Source organism: Tenrec ecaudatus, chromosome 9, assembly GCF_050624435.1.
Source record: "Tenrec ecaudatus isolate mTenEca1 chromosome 9, mTenEca1.hap1, whole genome shotgun sequence".
NCBI classification, from domain to species: domain Eukaryota; kingdom Metazoa; phylum Chordata; class Mammalia; order Afrosoricida; family Tenrecidae; genus Tenrec; species Tenrec ecaudatus.
In genome coordinates this window covers 74978764-74998845 of record NC_134538.1, presented here as the reverse complement: position 1 = coordinate 74998845, position 20082 = coordinate 74978764, and the positions used below count along the sequence as shown (strand labels likewise).

The window sequence follows — 20082 nt, the reverse complement described above, 5'->3', positions numbered from 1 at the left end:
CAGTATAAGACATGGCAAAATAATAATTTTTAAATTATCAAGGGTTCACGAGGAAGAGAAAAAAATGAGGAGCTGATACCAAGCGCTGAAGTAGAAAGCAAACATTTTGAGAATGGGGGAAATAAATGTACCAATGTGCTTAACACAATGGATGTATGTATGGATTGTGTTTAGAGTTGTACGAGCCCCCAATAAAATGATTTTTTTTAAAGTATGGAATTGGCAAGTTTTTGCTACTGCGTACTTCAGCTGTTCAGTTTATAAAGAGAGTGGTATCAGGGTACGGATGGGCTGCCCTGGGAAAAAAGATGTGTTCACGTGGCCTTGCCTTCTTGACACACCTGGCCAGACTAGAAACTGCTCAGATGAATTGGAGCACGCTTTTCATTTGCTAATGAGAAAACCAGTTTGCTCATCAGCTGTAGAGCCCAAGGGCTAGAGACAGCATCAGATTTACCACAACGGCCAATCCGAGCCAGTGCAAACGCATTATGAGTCAGCAGAAATCTAGCATGGGAAGCTCAAGTACTGGGGGTCCCATGTGAATCAACTGCACTGTGGCTCCTGCCTGCTGCCATTTCTGAAATGCCTAAGACACACAAGGAAGTCCGCTCCTTTACTGACTTATATTCCATGGGAAAATAGTCTTTCTGGGCTCCAATATGTTCTTGAGGGAAGATGAAATCATGTCCATAACTAACTTTAACCCTTAATTATGATGAGGTCTAGATTTGGAAAATACTTGGTCTAAATAGACATCATGACAAAAACTCCAATGAAACTCAGGGCCGTAGAGTCCATTCTGAGTACGAGCAGCCCTCGGCATGGAACCGCGCCTGCGGGTTTCCGAGACTACCTCCTTATACGGGGAGTAGACAGCCTCTTCTGTCTCCTGAGGAGTGGCTGGTGGTTTCTAACGGTTGACCTTCTGGGTAGCAGGCTGACACACCGCCATCATGACATTATTATTTCTCTATCAGCAAAACAGGGAAGAATATGATGGGTTCTTAACAAGTATCTGCTGAAAGGATGAATAATGATGGTCTTGACAGTAGAATTAAAAAGATTTCCCATCTCATGTTGATTTTATTTTTCCCATCTCATGTTTATTATCAGTGCTTCAATACAGAACTTTTTGTAATGATTGGTGACATGTAGACACTGGGAGTTTTTTCACCCAACACCAACTCCCAATCTTTCCTGGTAAGCATTTATTCCTCCCTCAAACGAAATCACTAATTATCACACAATTTCAGATGCGGACAGCATCACACACTGCAATTATATCCATCATTTCACCATTTCAAAAACTTTTAAAAACATTCAGGAACTTTCCCACAATAAAGACTCCTCTCCCCAAAGACCCATGATAAAACTAACCTATAAAGTCCACTTGGGCAAAATAAGGAGTTATTTTGGCTTTAAGATTTTTAAAAATATGTTAAAAAAAAAACAAAAACAAAAAGACATGGTGGGGAGTGTGTTGTGTGAAAGAGAGACGGAGTTTCCAGCTGACGGAGTTGACCTGTCTGAAAATACTTCTGTAAGGGAGACGGTCAAGAGCAAGCAGATGTCATAAATAAAGTCTTTCAGAGCAGGAACAGACAAGCCGTTTCCGCATCCATCACTCCTGCGGGCGAGAGGGCTTCCTGACGAACGTACATTAGAGAATCTTCTGTAAGATAGAGTTGGCTAGTTCCAATGACTCTTCTTTTACTAAAACAATATCGTAAGAGTCCATGTACTTTTCTAAAAGCTCGTCCACCTAATCAACAGAAAACAAAATTAATATGCATGCAGGAGGCAGCACAGAATCTCAGTCAGTAGGAATGTCAATAGTTATGTTAGGTTGGCTGGGCAAAATGCAGTACATTTAATTTCATAAAACATTTCAGAAAGAACAATCAAAATACTCTCAAACTTCTATGACTCAGTGACACAGTGATTTTTCCAAAATGATCTTCCAGTCCAGTGGTTATCTGTTGGGCTAGTCCTGTTCCCCAGGGAACACTGGGCAAGGTCTAGACACATTTTTTGATTCTTGTGACTGAGGGAGAGACGAGTGGCATCTAGTGAATACAGTCCAGGGATGCTGTCAGACATCCCACAATGCTCCCCACAAACCAAAAATACTCTGATACAAACTCTCAAGAGTGCTAAGGCTGAGAAACTCTGTTTTAGTCTAATTTCTGCAATGGAATTTGATAAGTAGCTTCTGTAGCCCCAATACTCATAGCATGATTATTCACATAACCAAATAAAAGAGTAAAGAACAATAAAAATATCCTTAAAATTACTTTCTTGGGGCCTTTGGTAACTGCCTGTCAAATTTCATGTTGATTTTTCATTAAAAGAAAATTAAATGGCAGAACTGTACTTACTCTGTCATTTAGATATCCAATTTTCAGAATGTGTTCGACATTGGCTACTCCATCTGCCATTAGTAAGTCTCCTTGGGAGTCTCCCAATAGAATTATGTTGCTATTGTCTTTTAGCTGATTGAAATACTCTGTGTTCTTCAAGGCACCATCATGCTTGTTAAATACATGAATCAATTCTCCTTTAAATCCTTTCAGCACCCCCTATTTGAAATAAATAAGTCTTCTGAAATAACAGCTTTCACAATTATATTTAATGGTGTTTTTCATATTTTGGAATTTTTAGTAATCTCACTATTATTATCATCATTAATATATTTGTATCTGTACCTTAGACTATGATCTCAAAAGCACTTGCATTTATCATATTCACAGTAAGAACAGGGGCTCAGAGAAGGAAATGGATTTCTAGGGACTTCTTTAAAAGATAAAATATGACAAGTTGGAAATCCAATCAATGTAAAGTTCCCATTTCCTTCCTGGCTAAAAAGATCCCACTCTATGTATTTCATAACATATTGTCTTGACTAGGAAAATTAATCTTCTAATAATACCAGTTTTAATTCATTTCTTCCCATCACCTCCACCTCCCCCATGAATGTTAAGTTTTCAGAGCTGGCCTACAAAATTGCTATAAAAGTTTTACAAATTTAAAAATTAGTCTTCAGTTAGAAGAACAAAAATTTAAGGAAGGATCCATTATTTTTTAAAAACATGAGTATGATACTGGAAAGATACGGGGTTCCTGGACCACATGGCTTCATCTAATCACGCTATTAAACACAAATGCATTCACATGACTAAAATATTTTCAGATTACATGTCATGAGAGAGGGTGACTTGATGTTCTTACATTCTCATCAAAATCCATGAAATTGGACACTACTTTGATATTTGGATGATAAACACCAGCTTGATCGATAACCTCCACTAGGATATCGCCAATCCCAGCAGAAAATATGAACAAGGGGACACTGTGCTGCTGGAGCTTACTGAAGAAATCTTCATAGCCTTCCCTGCAACAAGGAGGTGCAAAACGGTCATTGAAAAGCAAGACAGACCCCTTCCTCACCAGTCAAAAGAGCTAGCTATTTCTACTCCATTCTACAGCTATACTTATGTTGAAACACAGGCCTTAGAGGGTTTTTTTAAAACCAACTGGCCAATCTTCATAGTCACGATGAATACGGATACAAGCCAGTAGTTTAGAATGTACACCATTTGACAGAAGGATTTAAACCATTCCTTGAAGAACTCATCTCAGGGAGGCCTGCTACCTGTTCCCTACTGTTTCCTATGGTTAGGAGGGCCGACCAGCAGGAACTTAGCTGTTCTGTCTACTGGTGGCCGAGTGTTTACCCACTGGGCTGCTAACTGCAGGGCCAGCCATTTGAAATCAAGCAGCTCAAAGGGAAAACAAACACCAGAGCTTTCTACTCCAGTAAAGAATTAGTCTTGGAAACTCACAGGGCAGTTCTACTGTGTCCTTCTGGGTTACTATGAGTCAGCACTGACTCAAAGGCAGTGAGTTTCTTTGGCTCCCCCGCCCCTCTTCAAAAAAAGTCTGGGAGATAGCAGTAATATCTGATCTTAAGATTTTCCTCCATTTTTACAAACTAAATGGTTTGTAAGCAGGTTAAGCACTGGCCTGCCAACATGCCAGGCTGCTCTCCTTTAAGTTTCATGGTCTTCCTGTCCTGCAGTGTTGTGGAGAGTCGGGATGGACTAACCCCACCACAGAGGGCTTGGGTGGTGGGTTCGGGAGGCTGTTGTTGCCTACAAACGAATGACGTACTTACTAGCTATCCTTACACTCTTTTGGACAACATTTCCTCTTTAGAAAGGGGTGTTTGCCTATATCCTTTTCTACTTGATTTACAAATATCCCTTCCATATTTCATGTCTTATTTAAGCATTTGTTATGAAATTTGAAAATAATCTTGGTTTTATAAATTTTCAAATTAGTCTTAAAATGTTTAATCTAGAGAAAGGGAATCCAAATTTATAAGTAAGTCACGCAAAGCCTTTATCTCCTACACTGAGATCACATAGGATACTCCAAACCCCTTTTCTTACCACTGTTAGGTATGTGGCTCTCTAACTGCAAGGCCAGCAGTCTGCAACCACCAGCTGCCCCACAGGAAAAGATGGGCTTTCTACTCCTGTGCAGGTGACAGTCTCAGGAATTCACAGGGCAGTTTTCCCTTGTCCCACAGAGTCACTATGATCTGGCTTCAACTCGATGGCAGTGAGTTTGGTTTGGTTTTGCTCTCTATTTTGTAAAAGGTGGCATATTCTGGATATGTTTTGTGGGTGGCATAATATTATAGATATTTTAATAAAACTAAACAATTTTAAAGCAAAAATACATATTTGGATAGATCAGTGACAGTTCACATTGATAGGCATAAAAAAAATACCCAACAAACTTACTTGAGCATAAGGTCAGACTCTTCCACAATCTCTTTAATTTTAGTTTTTGGTAACGCTTGTTCAATAAGCAAACCATGCGACTTCGTATACCTGGAGTTTATGACCAGAAAAGAAAAAAGCATATCAATTAAAGCAACTATCTTTATTACAATACATTCCTCAGTGTATTTCATCCAATACACAGTGTTTCATTCATCACAAGTATTTCTGGGTTTAAATCTTAGAGACTTGAGAATTGAGTATAATCTAGGGCAAAAACCCATTTCTCTAATTGAGATAAAATTTCGAAGAGTCATCTTTTTCATTTGTGTACATTATGAGTTTTCATGAAATGTTTTTAAGCGCTAAAGATGTGGTCCGGTGAATAAGAGAAAAATCCTTGTTAAGAAAAGTTTTAGATACAGGTTACCATGCTTTATAATTCTCTGAAAGCATCTATAATCAAAGCATCCCAGTGTCACAGCCTTTTAGAACCAGACTCTCCACCTGATATATCTAAAAGTTGCCCTACAATATCCCGTAGGTGGCCCTCCTGTTGGGTCTGCTCCCATCATGTCCCTGAGTGCCTTCTTCCCTGAAGAAGCCAGCAAATTCTTCTCAGCAGGTAGTCTCTCCTTCTACCCCGCTTACACCATGCTTTAGTCTGGTTCCAGTTCTGCCTCCACAGACATGAAGAGTAAGCCTAACCCTCTTTACGACATGAACGTTTATCGAGTGTGCTCGGTACCTATCAGACAAAGGGTAATGAAGGTGAAAAACATCATTCTTGGCCCCTAGGAATTTAAAACCACAAGTTGTTGATTCTCAAAGCTCAGCATTTTCTAGTCATTGAAATGTTCCTCCAATTTCTCTGATCATCTTGGCAGACTCCTCTGACATATGCAAAAGCTTGTCAAGATTTCTCTTAAAAACATCCACCAAGAACTCAACCTAATGCTTTCTCTGTGGTCTGCTTGGAATGTTGTGTTCATGCATGTAGGAATCTATGAGTGTATCTTAGTAACCATGTCACCCTGTGAGCTCCAAACATATTCAGACTCAATTAAAAATCCTAATTCTTTTTTTTCGGAAGTGATAAGGATAAAACAATAGTAATAATAAAAAGATAAAAATATAAACAATGAGTTAAAAAAGGATGACCATCAATATTTTAAAAGCTAGGGAAGAAGTTTTTGTCATGGAACAAGCAAGAGATCCTTGCACCTAGAACTAATTCCGGTGCCGCTGACCAAGTGTCAAGTTTGATCCAGCATAATCAGGACTACAATGATCTCTGTTTGCCAGTCAGGCTGTTGCAGACCTTTGCCTGTGGCTGGAGGGCATCTGCCAGCAGCTCCATGTGACCAGATGCTCTGCAGATGGGTTTGGGGCTCCCTCTGCCATCCACAGTCTTCCACAAATTGAGTGTCCTAATTCTTTTTTTACGTATACTTAGGTTCATCTTGTTTGTATCTTTTTCTTTAATGTGCTTATTTTATTTAAGATTTAAGCCCAGAACCTTTATTTGTTCCTACCAATCTTAAATAACTCCCTTCCCTGCCCCGACTGTTAGGAGTGATTAGAGAATTAGATTTTGTTTTCTTATATTTAATTCTTTGCTCTACTTCACTAGATAATCGATGAATCGATTAATAAGAGGGGAATTCTAAGATATAACTCCAGAGATCTTCTTAATCTATTCCTAACCCTCTAGTATCCGATACACACTTACCACTCGACCATATATGGATACTTCTCGTCTAAGGTTAGAACAGGATCAACTTCAATAGGGTAGTATTTTTCCTTCAGTTGCAAAAACTGGAAAGGAAAAAATAACTTAATGCCGAGGAAGATTTGTCATTAATCTGCTTATTGTTACAGAAAGCAAAACAATGGAAGCAAGTGTTCTTAGAAATCGCTTGGCAGGTAAAGATTAGATCATGAGTACTTAGCTAATGCACACACTGAAGAGCTCTTTGTTGATCTGAGTTTACATGCAACCAAACACATCTGCAAAACCCACTTTTCGTCCTTTCTTCAAGTACTTTCAGGTCAGCAATGTGATGAAACCAACTGTCACTCAGAAACCAACTAAGACTTCAAATACAAGTATTAAGTTTGATTCTCTTGTGATAAGAGTTGTACAAGTCCCCAATTTTTTAAAGAAAAAAGCTTAAAAGCCATGTGGCATTATGAAATAAAGCATCAGCAGCAACACCACCAACAAAATGTGGTTCCCATGCTGCGTGTGCTTGTGTTCAGATGAACAGACAGACACACACTAAGCAATGCCGATGGAGCTACGGGAGTGAAGCTCCGTAATGCAGAGCACTTCCGCTTTAACTTTCCTGTTTCTACGAGGACAGCAGAATATTTTGGAAATTATTTTTAAATGTTTTAATGGAAGCTTTTCTTTTGGTTGCTGTTAAGAAGTTACTGTTAATTTCTAGTTTTCAATGCTGACAGTGTAGAACCCATTCAGCAATCCGCCTGACATTTATTGGCTGCTCACTATGTCTCAGCATGACTGTAAGCTTCGAGCATGCCTTCTTTGTTGGTGGGAATCAGCTGAAGACAGCGTCAGGAGCAAGGTCAGCTTGTTCTTGAGTGGCTGTGCATACTGCTGGGCCTGCGTTGTCGGGTGCTGTTGAGTCAGTTCCGGCTCACAGCACTGGACCCCGGTGCAGTGGAAAGACAGTGCTGGGCGCTGCACCGCGGTCCTCACAAGCGCTGTTACATGTGAGCCCATTGTGGCAACCGCTGTCAAGCTTTTTGGGGGGTCTTTCTCGTTTTCACTGACTCTCTGCTTTGCCAAGCATGAATGCTCTTTTCTAAGGACTGGTCCCTTCTGATAAGAAACTACAAATATGTGAGATGACTTGCCATGCTCGCTTCTAAGGAGTAGTCTGGCTATACTTCAAGGCAGATTTGGTCATTTTTCAGACAGTCTATGACATCCCTACTATCTATGATCTAGCTAATATTCTTCACCAAAAGCACAACTCATATGCATCAATCCTTCTTGGGTTTTCCTTATTCAGTGTCCAACTTTCATGTGCCGATAACTCCGTGCCATTCAGTCGATGCCGACTCACAGCGACCCTACAGGACAGAGTACCACTGCCCTGTGGGTTGCTGAGACTTAATTCTTTAGGGGAGTAGAAAGCCTGGGGCTTGGGTTAGGCGCACCTCAGTCTTCAAAGTGACAACTCTGTTGTTTGTTTTAAAGAGGTCTTGTGACTCCAAAGCCAGCCCGGCGTGCCTGCTTCTGCTGAAGAAGCGCGGATACGACATCACAAGGAACCCGCATCTCAATAAGGAAGAAGAAATTGATTCTGCCTGAATGTGTAGATTCTTATAGTCCACACCTGAAAGTCCATTTGCTGCCACCAACCTCTTTCTACTGAGGAGGGGACTGCAGTTTACCGAGGCCAAGAGAGACATACAGCACAGGAAGAGGCAACGCTCAAGCCCTCATCTCCAGACTAAACTCCAGGTGCCCATTGCACGTCAAAGCAACACCTTCCTTTCAGTGCACCACTGACCGGATCCTCGTGTTCTATGACCAGCTGAACAACACGTGCTTGCTGGGCAGCGACTTTTCTTTGAAGTGGGCAATGGGCCAACAGATGAGTGCCTGCAGGGCTTCTGGCGAGGCGGGCTGAGCTTTCGCTCACGCCTTCCCAGACGTCCTGATGCGGGCCGTGGACGGTTAAACAGTCAAGGAGAGCAGGTTAGCAGTGCGGCCCACCATGGTGAGTCCCTGTGGGCGCATGGTTGGTTCTGGTAGCGGGAAGGGGCAGTGCTTCAAGATGGGGACAGTACCCCCAAATCTGCTTGATTATATGAGGAACGTAGGCAGTTGGCCTCAGTAAGAGCCCCAGAGCCGCGGCTGTGGCTGCCTAAATGTTGGACATCTAGAGACTTACTTTGTGTATTAGTCTGGGTACTTTAAAAAAACAAATCCATAGGGGTAAAAAAAAAAAGAGGTCTTGTGCAGCAGACTTTCCCAATGCAATATGCCTTTTGATTTCCTGGCGGCTGCTTCCATAGGCATTGATTGTAGATCCAAATATAACAATGAAATCCTTGACGATTTTAATCTCTGTTTTCCTGGTGATAGTCCTTGATCTCCATCAGTAAGTGCTTCCAGTCTTCTTTGCTTTGAACAAACAAGGTTGTTTCATTTGTATATCATAGGTTCATAATGAGTCTCTCTTCAATCCTGATACTGTGTTTTTTATAAAATCAGTCCAGCTTCTCCAATTAATTGTTCAGCAAATACATTAATTAAGTATGGTGAAAGGACACAACGTGATACACACTGTTCCTGATTTTAAACCAAATAGTAACCTCTTATTTTGTTTGAATGACCGCCATTTGGGCTAAATAGTTTCCTCATAAGCATAATGAAGTGTTCTAAAATTCCCATTTTTTATAGTGTTATCCACGATTCTTTAATGAGCCACACAATCCAATGCATTTATACAGTTAATAAAACATAGGTGACGATTTTTTTTGATAGTCTGTGTTTTCAGCCAACATCCATATGACATCAGCAGCGATATCCTTCATCCCCTGCCTTCTTTTGAATCCAGCTTGAAAATCAGGCAGTTCCCAGCCCATGCACTGAAGTGACTGTTCTAAATTAACTTCGGTAAAACCTGACTTGTAAGTGGCATTAATGACGTTCAACAATTTCTGCATTCTAATGGATCACTATTTTTGGAATGAGCCCAGGTATGCATCTCTGGTCTTCCCCCGGGACGTGGCCAAGTCGTTTTCTTGTGGCACAGCTGATTGAGGGCTAGCACCGCTGGCTATTTTGCTGCAACATTGTGGGGGCTTGTGTGTTGCTGTGATGCCGGAAGCTACATCACTAGAATTTCAAATACCTAGCTTTCAGTGGAGCTTCCACACTAAGACAGACTGTGAAGAAGGACCGAGCAATCCAGTAAAGAAAAAACTCGAGGCCAGTGAAAACCTTAAGGATACAGTGGATTACTCTGTGTGCTTACCTTTTTACGATAGTCATCTGTAACCAGTTTACAGTTTTCAATGACATCTAAAGAGAAAGGACAAAATAGGTGTTAAAAAAAACAAACACCCCCCCCCCCACTGTAATTGGTGCTACTGCTACCATGAATAAGTTACCACTTTTCTCTTAAAGGCCAAGTGAACTAGGTGATCACTAGCACGTTTGCATTTAAGAGCTGTAACAATTTGTTTACTATTACTAGAAACATCAGGCTGTAAAATCTGAGGTTTCGGGAGTGTCTGGTTATACAATTGAGCTCGACAACACAGTGAACGTTCCCACTGACTGTTCCCTTATTCACACTAAATAAAAGCAGAGTATATCTTTGAAATAGATTTTCTTCCCAATTAAAAAGACAACAGATGCTTAATGTGAAAATCGGAAGATATATTGATTGTTTAAAGAAGAAAAAAGGACTCCCCATTTTACCATTCCACAATCAATTACTAACAATATTTTGGTGAATTTCCTTCCATGCTTAAAGTTTAGCATATCATTCAGATAAGGGCTTATAATCAGATCTAATTTTGAATGATTTCTTTTCATTTCACATGTAGCCTACATTTTTCCCATGTAAATGAAAAGCTGTCTATAAATATTATTCATAGTAATTGCATATACTGTTAAGTGGTCATGACATAATTTTATAAGTTTCCCTACTGTTATACTTTTTAGGTTGTTTTGAAGCATTTGCTATTACTAAGTAATTTTATATTGAGCCTGATTACCACTATTTATCATTAAGCTTTTTCACCTTACATTTTATAATTACATGTTTAGAAATTCTTCAAAGAGTAATTAGTGGGTCAAATGTTATGAGGATTTTTACTAATATTTATATATATTATATAAAGTCCACATGGAAGAAGCACACCAACCTGTGCGATCACGAGGTGTTGAAGGGATCAGGTACCACGCATCATGAGAACAAAAAGTCTTACCATAGTGCATGAGGGGAGGAGTGTGGAGTGGAGACCCAAAGACCATTTGTCAGCCACTGGACATCCCCTTACAGAAGGGTCTCGGGGAGGAGACGAGCAATTCAGGGTGCGATATAGCAATGATGAAACATACAACTTGCTTCTACTTCCTAAATGCTTCCTCCCCTCCCCACTATCATGATCCCAATCTACCTTGCAAGTCTGGCTAGACCAGGGGCTGTACATGGGTACAGTTAAGAGCTGGAAACACAGGGAATCCAGGACAGATAAATTCCTTAACAGCAATATTGAAAGTAGCCATACCTGTAGGGGAAAGGGAAGGTGGAGAGAGAGAGGGGGAACCTATCACAATGATCTATCTATAACCCCCTCCCAAGGGAATGGACAACAGAAATGTGGGTGAAGGGAGACATTGGTCAGTGTAAGACATGAAAAAAATTATAAATTATCAAGGGTTCATGAGGGAGGGGAAAAATGAAAAGCTGATACCAAGGGCTCAAGTACAAAGAAAATGTTTTGAAAATGATAAAAGACACAAATGTGCAAATGTGCTCAACACAATGGATGCGTGCATGGATTGTGATAACAGTTATACAAGCCCCCCAATAAAATGATTAAAAAACAACCATGAATGGAATTTTTCGATTAACTGTTTGAAGCCTCCTCCTATTATCCTAGCAATATAGTTTAACTGGAAATTTATTTAATCACTAGCTTGTTTACTTAGTTTATATATGCACAACACAAAGGTTGGAAAATTTTTACAAAACACAAAATTCTGGAGAAATTCTATTCCCTTAGGTTTGCTCAAAGTTAAAAATCCACTTAAATATTTCTCGAATAATAAAGGGACCACATTGGGAGAGAAAAATTTAAGCAGTATGTTGCTTTTGTAACTGAAACTATACAAATATCCATTTGTATAACAAGGAAAACAAATCCTCAAAATGTAGTAAGAAAAAGCAGGCCCCTTTCTCTTCAGATCCCATCACTTTCTCCCGCCCCCCCAATCACTTTCAACATCAAAAAATATGTTTTAAAAAGCCATCTCAGGCAACACGAGGGTCTTAAAATGATGCTTGTTTTCATGAATGAGTCGTGAAGGGCACGCTTACTATGGCACGTTGGGCATCTCTTCCCTTGGTAGGAAAAGCGACTTAGCGTCATATCAAAGTCCGTGATGATCTGTGAGACAGGGAGAAAGGCATTCGTAAACATAGGCAACTGGGCAGGGATACTGAGCGCTACTCAGTGCGCGCTTTGGAGAAGTATACTGAACCGTGCTTTGTCCTGGGCTCCTATTGGGTAGGCCATTTTCTCTATATTTGGGTATTTAAATATAGCTTATATATAAAATTCTGGGAATGACCTATGAGGCGATGCTCAAGTGTCCTACTCCCCAGACATATTCTGAATAATCGGTGAAGGCACTTCCAATTGTAGGTGGATAGTGCAGGTGGTCTCTTTAGAGATAGAACATTCCACAATCCCAACCCACTTGGATACATATACAAAAACACAGAAGAAGCAATTGAACTACATATGTTTAAATTATACAGCAATTAAACAATATGCAGTTACCAACACTGTAACAATCGGGATTTAATTTGATTAGTTAAGGTAAATTATACCAATCAATAAGTAACACATGGAAATAGTTTGTTAGCTCATACCACTTAGGAGATGGAGCTGAAAAAGTTTTCTCTCAAAACTGTTAAAAAAAATTTCAACCTGGACTATCCAGATCATGCTGTTTTATTTATATTTATTTTTAAAATAAAATAATTGTAAAAATTCAAGCATTCCCCAATAAGACATCTTAATTAAAAGATGGAAGGGCAATGTGAGAGTAAATGCTTTTTTTTTTAAAAATGAAGTCAGTTTATTGGTTGAGCAGTGAAGACTGGAACATGAATCACCAATTTCAGAAGGTATTGACAATATTTATCACAGTATCCCCATATTGGGGAACAACACCCAAAGAACCAATAAATAAAAACCTTTCTCTTTAACCCGTTAGACAGAAACAGTTGAAATCTGGTTTCTATAGGGCCGCAAAGAGTCTGCATTGACTTGATGGCAGTGAGTTTAGTTTTTATTGAGCCATAAAAACCAAACCAACACAAATCTACTGCCATCGAGTAGATCCGGTTTTGGAGACTGTAAATGTTCACAGGACTAAACAGCCTCCACTTTCTCCCTTAGAGAGTCTGGTGGGTTTGAACAGCGGATCTTGCATTTAGCAGTCCAATGATCATCCAAAAACATCATGAAGGCTCCTCTTCTATATACCTGTGGTTATAGTCCTCGTTGGGTGGGAGCTTTCTGGTATGCTAATGATGCAGGATTAGCCTGTCCTACTAGGCAGGATGTGATTCAAGTTGCCACCCTTCACTTCCTTGGGAGTGTTGTCTGCATATTTAGCAGTCACCTTTGATATCTAGGTTAAAACTAACTTCCTGATCTAAGTTGTTCCCTTAAAGACAAAACACCAGCTTCCAACTTAAGTAAGCAGGAGGCTGAGGTTTCAGACCTGGTTGAGACAAGACCTGACCCACCAAGTATGCGCAGAAGTGATCAGTGTGTAGTCTACCTAACCTTTGGATGTCAAAAGGCAAAAAATAAACCTCCATCAAAGCCTTGGATATGGGACAAGGCGCCATCTTTGTGAACGTCTCTTTCCGGACTGAGCATGTAAAAAAAGATAGTGCTGAATTAGCCTAACGAATATCAATTACCAGACACTAATTACTACCCTAAATGGATCCCTGGCTCAGGACTCGGAGAGCCATGTTGGTGACTCCAGTATTGGTCTGTGCCTTTGCTGGGCCAACCTTACCACGAGAGAGGTGAATCCTATAGACTGACCACTGAACTCTGGATTTGCAACTTGCCAGGCACACAACTATGAGCATTTTCTTGATGGTTGGGGAGTTCTGTGAGATGTCACACTAAACTGCAGAACTCTGGGATGTGAAGGAGAATACTGATGGGAGAAGTGGTGCTTGCTATCAGCGATGATGAACAGGTATAGTTATGGAAAAGTTAAGACATTTAGGAGACATTTAAAGTGCATCTCATTGGGACCAGCCTTGTGCTGATCCTTCTGAAAGAAATTATTTTTGTATAGAACAACTCTAAGTACATCCTGAGATTTTAGGTCCCCCTAAAGCGCTGGTTCTCATCCTTCCTAATGCTGCAACCCTTTAATACAGTTCGTCATCCTGTGGTGACCCCCACCATAAAATTATTGTCATTGCTACTTCATAACTGTAATTGTGCTACTGTTATAAATTGGGTGACTCCTGTGAAAGGGTCATTTGACCCCCAGAAAGATCATGACCCACAGATTGAGAACTGCTGTCCTAAAGGATAGGCAAAGTTTGCCCACCTAAACTCACGTTACTGAGGTTTTAACAAAATAAGGTATGAATAGCCAACTGGAACATTGCTTCTTGATACGTTATTCACCTGAAGTTTAGCAGCTCCTCCTTTCATAAGACCACAGATAATTTCTTCTACTCTTGTGAGGTTCTTGATGTGAACAGAACTTTTCTGGAATTCTGGCATCTAAAAATAAACAGAAATGATACAAGTAGAAACTTGTACTACTTAAAGATATCTAGTGAGGTATTTTTAAATAAAGTATTAGATTACCACTCACACATGCGTACACAAATCCTTAAAGCACACCTGTAGTTTGTATCTAGATTAAGGCAGAACTATATTCACAATTCGCTTACTTTATCAGGCAGTACGCTTTTTTTTTGTTTTGTTTTAATTTTCACTTCAAGTGTAATTTTTTTTCTTTTTTTTACATTTTATTAGGGACTCACACAACTCTTATCACAATCCATACATATACATACATCAATTGTATAAAGCACATCCATACATTCCCCGCCCCAATCATTCTCAAAGCATTTACTCTCCACTTAAGCCCTTTGCATCAGGTCCTCTTTTTTTTTTCCCCTCCCTCCCCGCTCCCCCCTCCCAATGTGCCCTTGGTAATTTATACATCGTTATTTTGTCATATCTTGCCCTATCCAGAGTCTCCCTCCCCCTCCTTCTCTGCCATCCCTCTCCCAGTGAGGAGGTCACACGTGGACCCCTGTAATCAGTTCCCCCTTTCCAACCCACTCACCCTCTGCTCTCCCAGCATTGCCCCTCACACCCCTGGTCCTGAAGGTATCATCCACCCTGGATTCCCTGTGCCTCCAGCCCCCAAGGCAGTATGCTTTTTCTAATTATAAAAGTAATGCATATTCCAAAATTACAGAAAACATTTAAAAATGAAAAAACTCAACTTACTCCAAAATAAAACAAGCAGACATTATAGTTTACTCCCCATTAATTTCATTTCTGATTGCATACAGAAGTATATGCAGTTTCATCTCATTCATGGTATGGTTCACATCTGGCATTGTAAAATAAATGCTATTACACAGATTAAAAAGCTTTATTTAAACAGAACTCACTAATCAAAATAGAACCCCAGAATTGAATGACAATTACTGTATATACTCGAGTATAAGCTGACCCGAAAATCAGCCAAGGCATCTAATTTTACCACAAAAATTGCTTTTAAAAATAAGCTGACAACCTTGGCTTCCACCCAAGTATGCACAGTAATATGTGAACTTGTGACATCAAGACTTCCTACTCAAGCCGTTCTCTTAACGTTCAGCTTGATCCATATTTACACTCTTAAATATTAATGAAGAGAAATAAGCATTACATGATTCTGTCCCATTAGTATTGATTTCTGTGTAAATCAGTAAGATAAACTTTAAATATTTTCAAGTTTAAAGAGCTGCTTCAATATCTGTATGCCCCGAATTGCTGGCTGCTGGTCGTTGCTGTCGTGCCAGCTCCAACTTACGGTGCCCTCGTGTTGAATAGCACCAAACACGACCAGGTCTTGGACCATTTTTGTGACTACCTGTCATTTTGGTTTGCACCTGTCACTGTGGCTTTTGTGTCACTCCATCTCTGTAGGCGCTTGCTGTGTTTCTGTTGGTCCGTCCACATTATCAAACTTGGTGTGCCCTTTTCTAGGGGTCAGTCTTCCAGGATGACAACTCCAGAGTAAGCAAGTGGGACTCTTGCCATCCTCATTGCTAAGGAACATTCTGTTGCATTTCTTCAAAGACTAGTTTGCTTGCACAGTCTTCTTTGTCAGCACATTTCAAATGCCATCCATTCTTCTGCCTTCCTTTATCATTATCCAGCTTATGCAGAGGACACCATCAAACAGACCAAGGCACATCGCCTCAAAGGGACATCTTTGCTTTTTAAAATTGCAAGAGGTCTTTATCAGCAGGTTTGTCCAAGGCTAAAAGTTATTTGATTTCCAGGCTGCTGCTTCCCTGGATGATGATGCTTACCTTCCCGCCAGATTCTCAGAGACCCTATATAGGGGTTTGGAGGCTGTACCTCTTTATGGAAGTAGATAGCCTCTTCTTTCCCCTGCAGAGTTGCTGGTGGGTTTGAACTGCCGACTTTGCAGTTGAGGTAGTTAGTTTATTGTGCCAATCTGGCTGATAAACACATGTGGGATTAATTGAAGGTGGAGAGATAAATGGCTTGGCAAGCCTCGCCTTTCTTGTCTCTTGCTCTTTGATCATCGGACCAGTGTGCGGCTGCCTGGCTTGTTCTGTGTCTCAATTTGCAAGCTACACTACCTGTGGGACACCAAACCCATGGACTTTGTTGCTGTAATTTGAGGTTCCTTCAAGACCTGCTTTGCCACACCATTCGAATTTACATCTCTTGAGCTGGGGACTATCCGACCCTGTCATCTGGCTGACTGTTGGTGACCTGCCTTGCTGTTGGCTGACTGTGCCCAGATAGCCTGAATTGCTCTATATAGGACTACCCGGCGGCCCTCAAGACTTGAAGGACTGCCAGTGTCTCACAACAGTCTCATGAGAGTGAGTTGCACTGAGTCATTTGTACTGCTTTATAATTTAATTAACTGCTTATTTCTTATGTTATCTATATATCTGTATAAATACATATAAATTATTAGCATTCTGGTATTGTTTCTCTAGAGAACCCTGTCTAACGCAGCAGTCAACAAGCCAATGGTTACCTGACAACGCCACTAACACTACCTGATGTTGCCTCAAGTAGAATGAAATTGCTAACAGCTTCGATTTCTTCTCCATTTATCATCGTGCTTTGGCTTTTTTCCCACAGTGTTGTTTATTGATCCAATTGTAAGGATATACTTTTTATTTTATTTAATAATAGTGAATTGAGTGGGGGGGGTTACACTTTGGATCATCAACTGTTTTGCATGCAGCAGTTCAAACAATTCATCAATCTGTCCTAGCCTACCCCCACTTCTCTGATTTCTCTTCTCCCTCTTGTGGTCCTCCATTCTTTGAGAATATACGTGTAATTTCTATCTTTCTATGATACTGCTAGGCAGTTTTTAAAAGTTCATGGAAAAGTTGAATACAAAGACTGGAATTTTTGCATGAACTTTTTGAAGCCCACGCATGTCTTAAATGACTTATTAATTATTCTTGGTATATGCTTTCTGGCAGATTTATTTCCAGTTAAGACAGCAGGCCAAACCTAGTGGATCACCTAGGTTTAGGCTTTTTCTGAGCTCATTTATAAAGGCTTCAGGGTTACAATTTAGTGTTATAGTCTATTTCTTATTTCTGCCTGGTGTCACTCCTATGATCAGAGAAAAATTAGCACAATCCAACACCATGCTCTGACTGCACATGGACAAGAAGTCTGGGAGGAGGAAGTTAGGGGTCACTTTGTAGTCAGTTCAGTAGACTGAATAGAGAACAGCACCTCAGGTAGATGATTGCACCCCGCAATCCTTGTTTACTTACATGTTTTTATTTTGGGAAGGTTGTTGGCAATATCGACGTATCTCTTAAAGTACTAAGGACACTAAAACCAAAAAAACTCTCACTGCTGGTGAAGTCAATTCCACCCACAGTGACCCCAACAGACATGGTAGAAGTACTCCTGAGTTTGCAGGAAAGTTCCTCGGAAAGTCTGCCTTTGCCTATCAGGTAATTTGACCAGGTTAATCTATCAAATCCTGATTTATTTCTATATAACACACTAAAGCTGAACATTGGAGAAAAGGTAGTTTTGCAAAGATGAAAACAGAAGTGACCAGGAAAGATAAGTCAAGAAATTTATTAGATCATTATTTACTGAACAAATTTTACCGAGTGCCTGCTAATTGCTAGGAACAGTGTCATAAGCAGCACTTACATTATTTTCCTGTTGAGTTTGGGAGACCATTGCTCTCCTGGAATAGCATTTCTGTAGCTCCCATGAGAACTCCTTCAGCTAATAACTTTATCTTCTGATGACTAACTTCTGTTCTGGCCTTACCGTAACTGACAAGTGCATAGCAACCAACATATATTTGATTCAACAACAGTATGAAATGTGTTTAAGAATACCAGAACATTAATTATGATATTTCCATGACCTCCCCAGATTTCTTCTTCAATTGCGTTTGGGCAGAAACACACTTGTATGGTGGCACATAAGATAAAGACACTTCAAATTTGCAGGGCAATGGATTTTGAGTCACCTGAGGAATTTTAAGTTTGGTCATAACAATTATATGGTTATTACACAGAGGTCCCCAAAGTTCCATCTTTTATGATTAAAAAAGCAAAGAAGAACTCATTTGGCCATGAGGCTGAATGTAACATGTCGGGGAAGGATCAAGCACAACAGACCAGAATCGAGGTTCCTTGGTTGACTGGAGTCTGATCTGAAGCAACACTAAGGAGGACGACGAAAAGCCCAAATCACATTTATCTGACAGGTAAGATGCTCCAATCATAAAATATTTAGTTGTGCACAGAAAACAAACTCATAATTGTTACTCTATATTTTGAAAGCATTAAATGTCTAAAACAGTTAATTTTCTAGTTGTGCTTGCTGTTTTATTCCCAATCCTACAGATATTAGATTATTAGATATAACTTTGCAGATTCATTGGGATAAGCCATACATATCTTCACGATAAGTCACCAAATTGCTGAGCTTGGCTGGGTACCACCAACCCAACAGTAATCTCCCAGACTAATGATCATCTTAAATCCCAGGTGAGATTATAAAGACTTTCAAGGTAAATTTTATTTCAACTATGATTAAAAAAATAAAAGCACAACAAAAAGGGAAAAACAAAGCAAAAGATTTGGATTACAACATGAAAGAAAAATGCACAATGCATATATTTGATACAATTGATGTACAAAATGTTATAAGAGCTATAAGAGCCCCCAATAAAATGATTTTTTTAAAAGGAAAAAAATGCACAATGCATTCAACTTAAACTAAATATGTTATTCTTCCTAAACTAAAAATAAATCACAAAATAAAAGGGTACTATAATTCACAATCTACAGATTATATTTTAATCAGAGAGGGAGAGGAGAGTGCATGTATGGTACTTGCAATTCATTTAGGTACTCATTATTATTGGTTTTAATTATCTTAATTTTGCCTTCATAATTTTTAATGACCCACATTAAAAAAAAAGAAATAAAATGACCCACATAAAAATTGGACATCTTACAGAAGGGTCACAAGGAAGAGATGAGCCAGTCAGGGTTCAGTATAGCACTGATGAAACACACAACTTTCCTCTAGTTCTTTAATGCTTCCTTCCCCCCACTATCATGACCTCAATTCCACCTTACAAATTGGATTAGACCAGAACATGCACACGGATACAGGTAAGAGCCCAAAGGACAGGACATCCATGATAGATAAATCCCTCAGGGCCAAGGATGAGAATACAGATACCAGGAGGATTAGGGGAGGGTGGGGGAGGTAGAGGTAATCAATAACAAAGATCAACACATAACCCCCTCCCAGGGGGATGAACAATAGAAACGTGGGTGAAGGGCGACAGAGGATAATGTAAGTATGAAAAGAATAATCTATAATATTTATCAAGGGTTCATGAGGGAGGACCAGAAGGGGAGAGAGGGGTAAAATGAGCTGATATCAAGGGCTCAAGTAGGAAGAAAATGCTTTGAAAATGATGATGGCAGCATACGTGCAAATGTGCTTGATACACTGGATGAATATACGGATTGTGATGAGATGTAAGAATCCCCAACAAAAGTAATAAATACAAAAATTAAAATGAAAAAAAAATCATTTTAAACCACTTCAGAAGCTCTCAGGAGAAATACTCTTGGTTTTCAAGAGCTCACCACTGCATTGTTACAAAAGAGCAACATCCAGAGCAGCGGTTCTCTAATGCCACGACCCTTTAATTCAGTTCCTCTTGTGTGGTGACACGCCA

The 20082-nt window shown here is 39.8% G+C and overlaps 1 protein-coding gene across 2 annotated transcripts in view; it reads right to left on the bottom strand.

Annotated features, from left to right (window-relative positions):
- Positions 1 to 1476: 1476 nt before the first annotated feature.
- Positions 1477 to 20082, bottom strand: part of NT5C3A (5'-nucleotidase, cytosolic IIIA) — a 74633-nt gene continuing 56027 nt past the window's right edge. For both annotated transcript variants that reach the window (XM_075558204.1, XM_075558205.1), the window contains 8 exons: positions 14241 to 14339; positions 11885 to 11954; positions 9809 to 9855; positions 6523 to 6608; positions 4812 to 4901; positions 3232 to 3394; positions 2382 to 2582; positions 1477 to 1765 (listed from right to left, as the gene is read on the bottom strand). In XM_075558204.1, the coding sequence (XP_075414319.1) occupies positions 1664 to 1765; positions 2382 to 2582; positions 3232 to 3394; positions 4812 to 4901; positions 6523 to 6608; positions 9809 to 9855; positions 11885 to 11954; positions 14241 to 14339 (858 nt within the window). In that variant the 3' untranslated portion in view covers positions 1477 to 1663. The remainder of the gene's footprint in view (positions 1766 to 2381; positions 2583 to 3231; positions 3395 to 4811; positions 4902 to 6522; positions 6609 to 9808; positions 9856 to 11884; positions 11955 to 14240; positions 14340 to 20082) is intronic.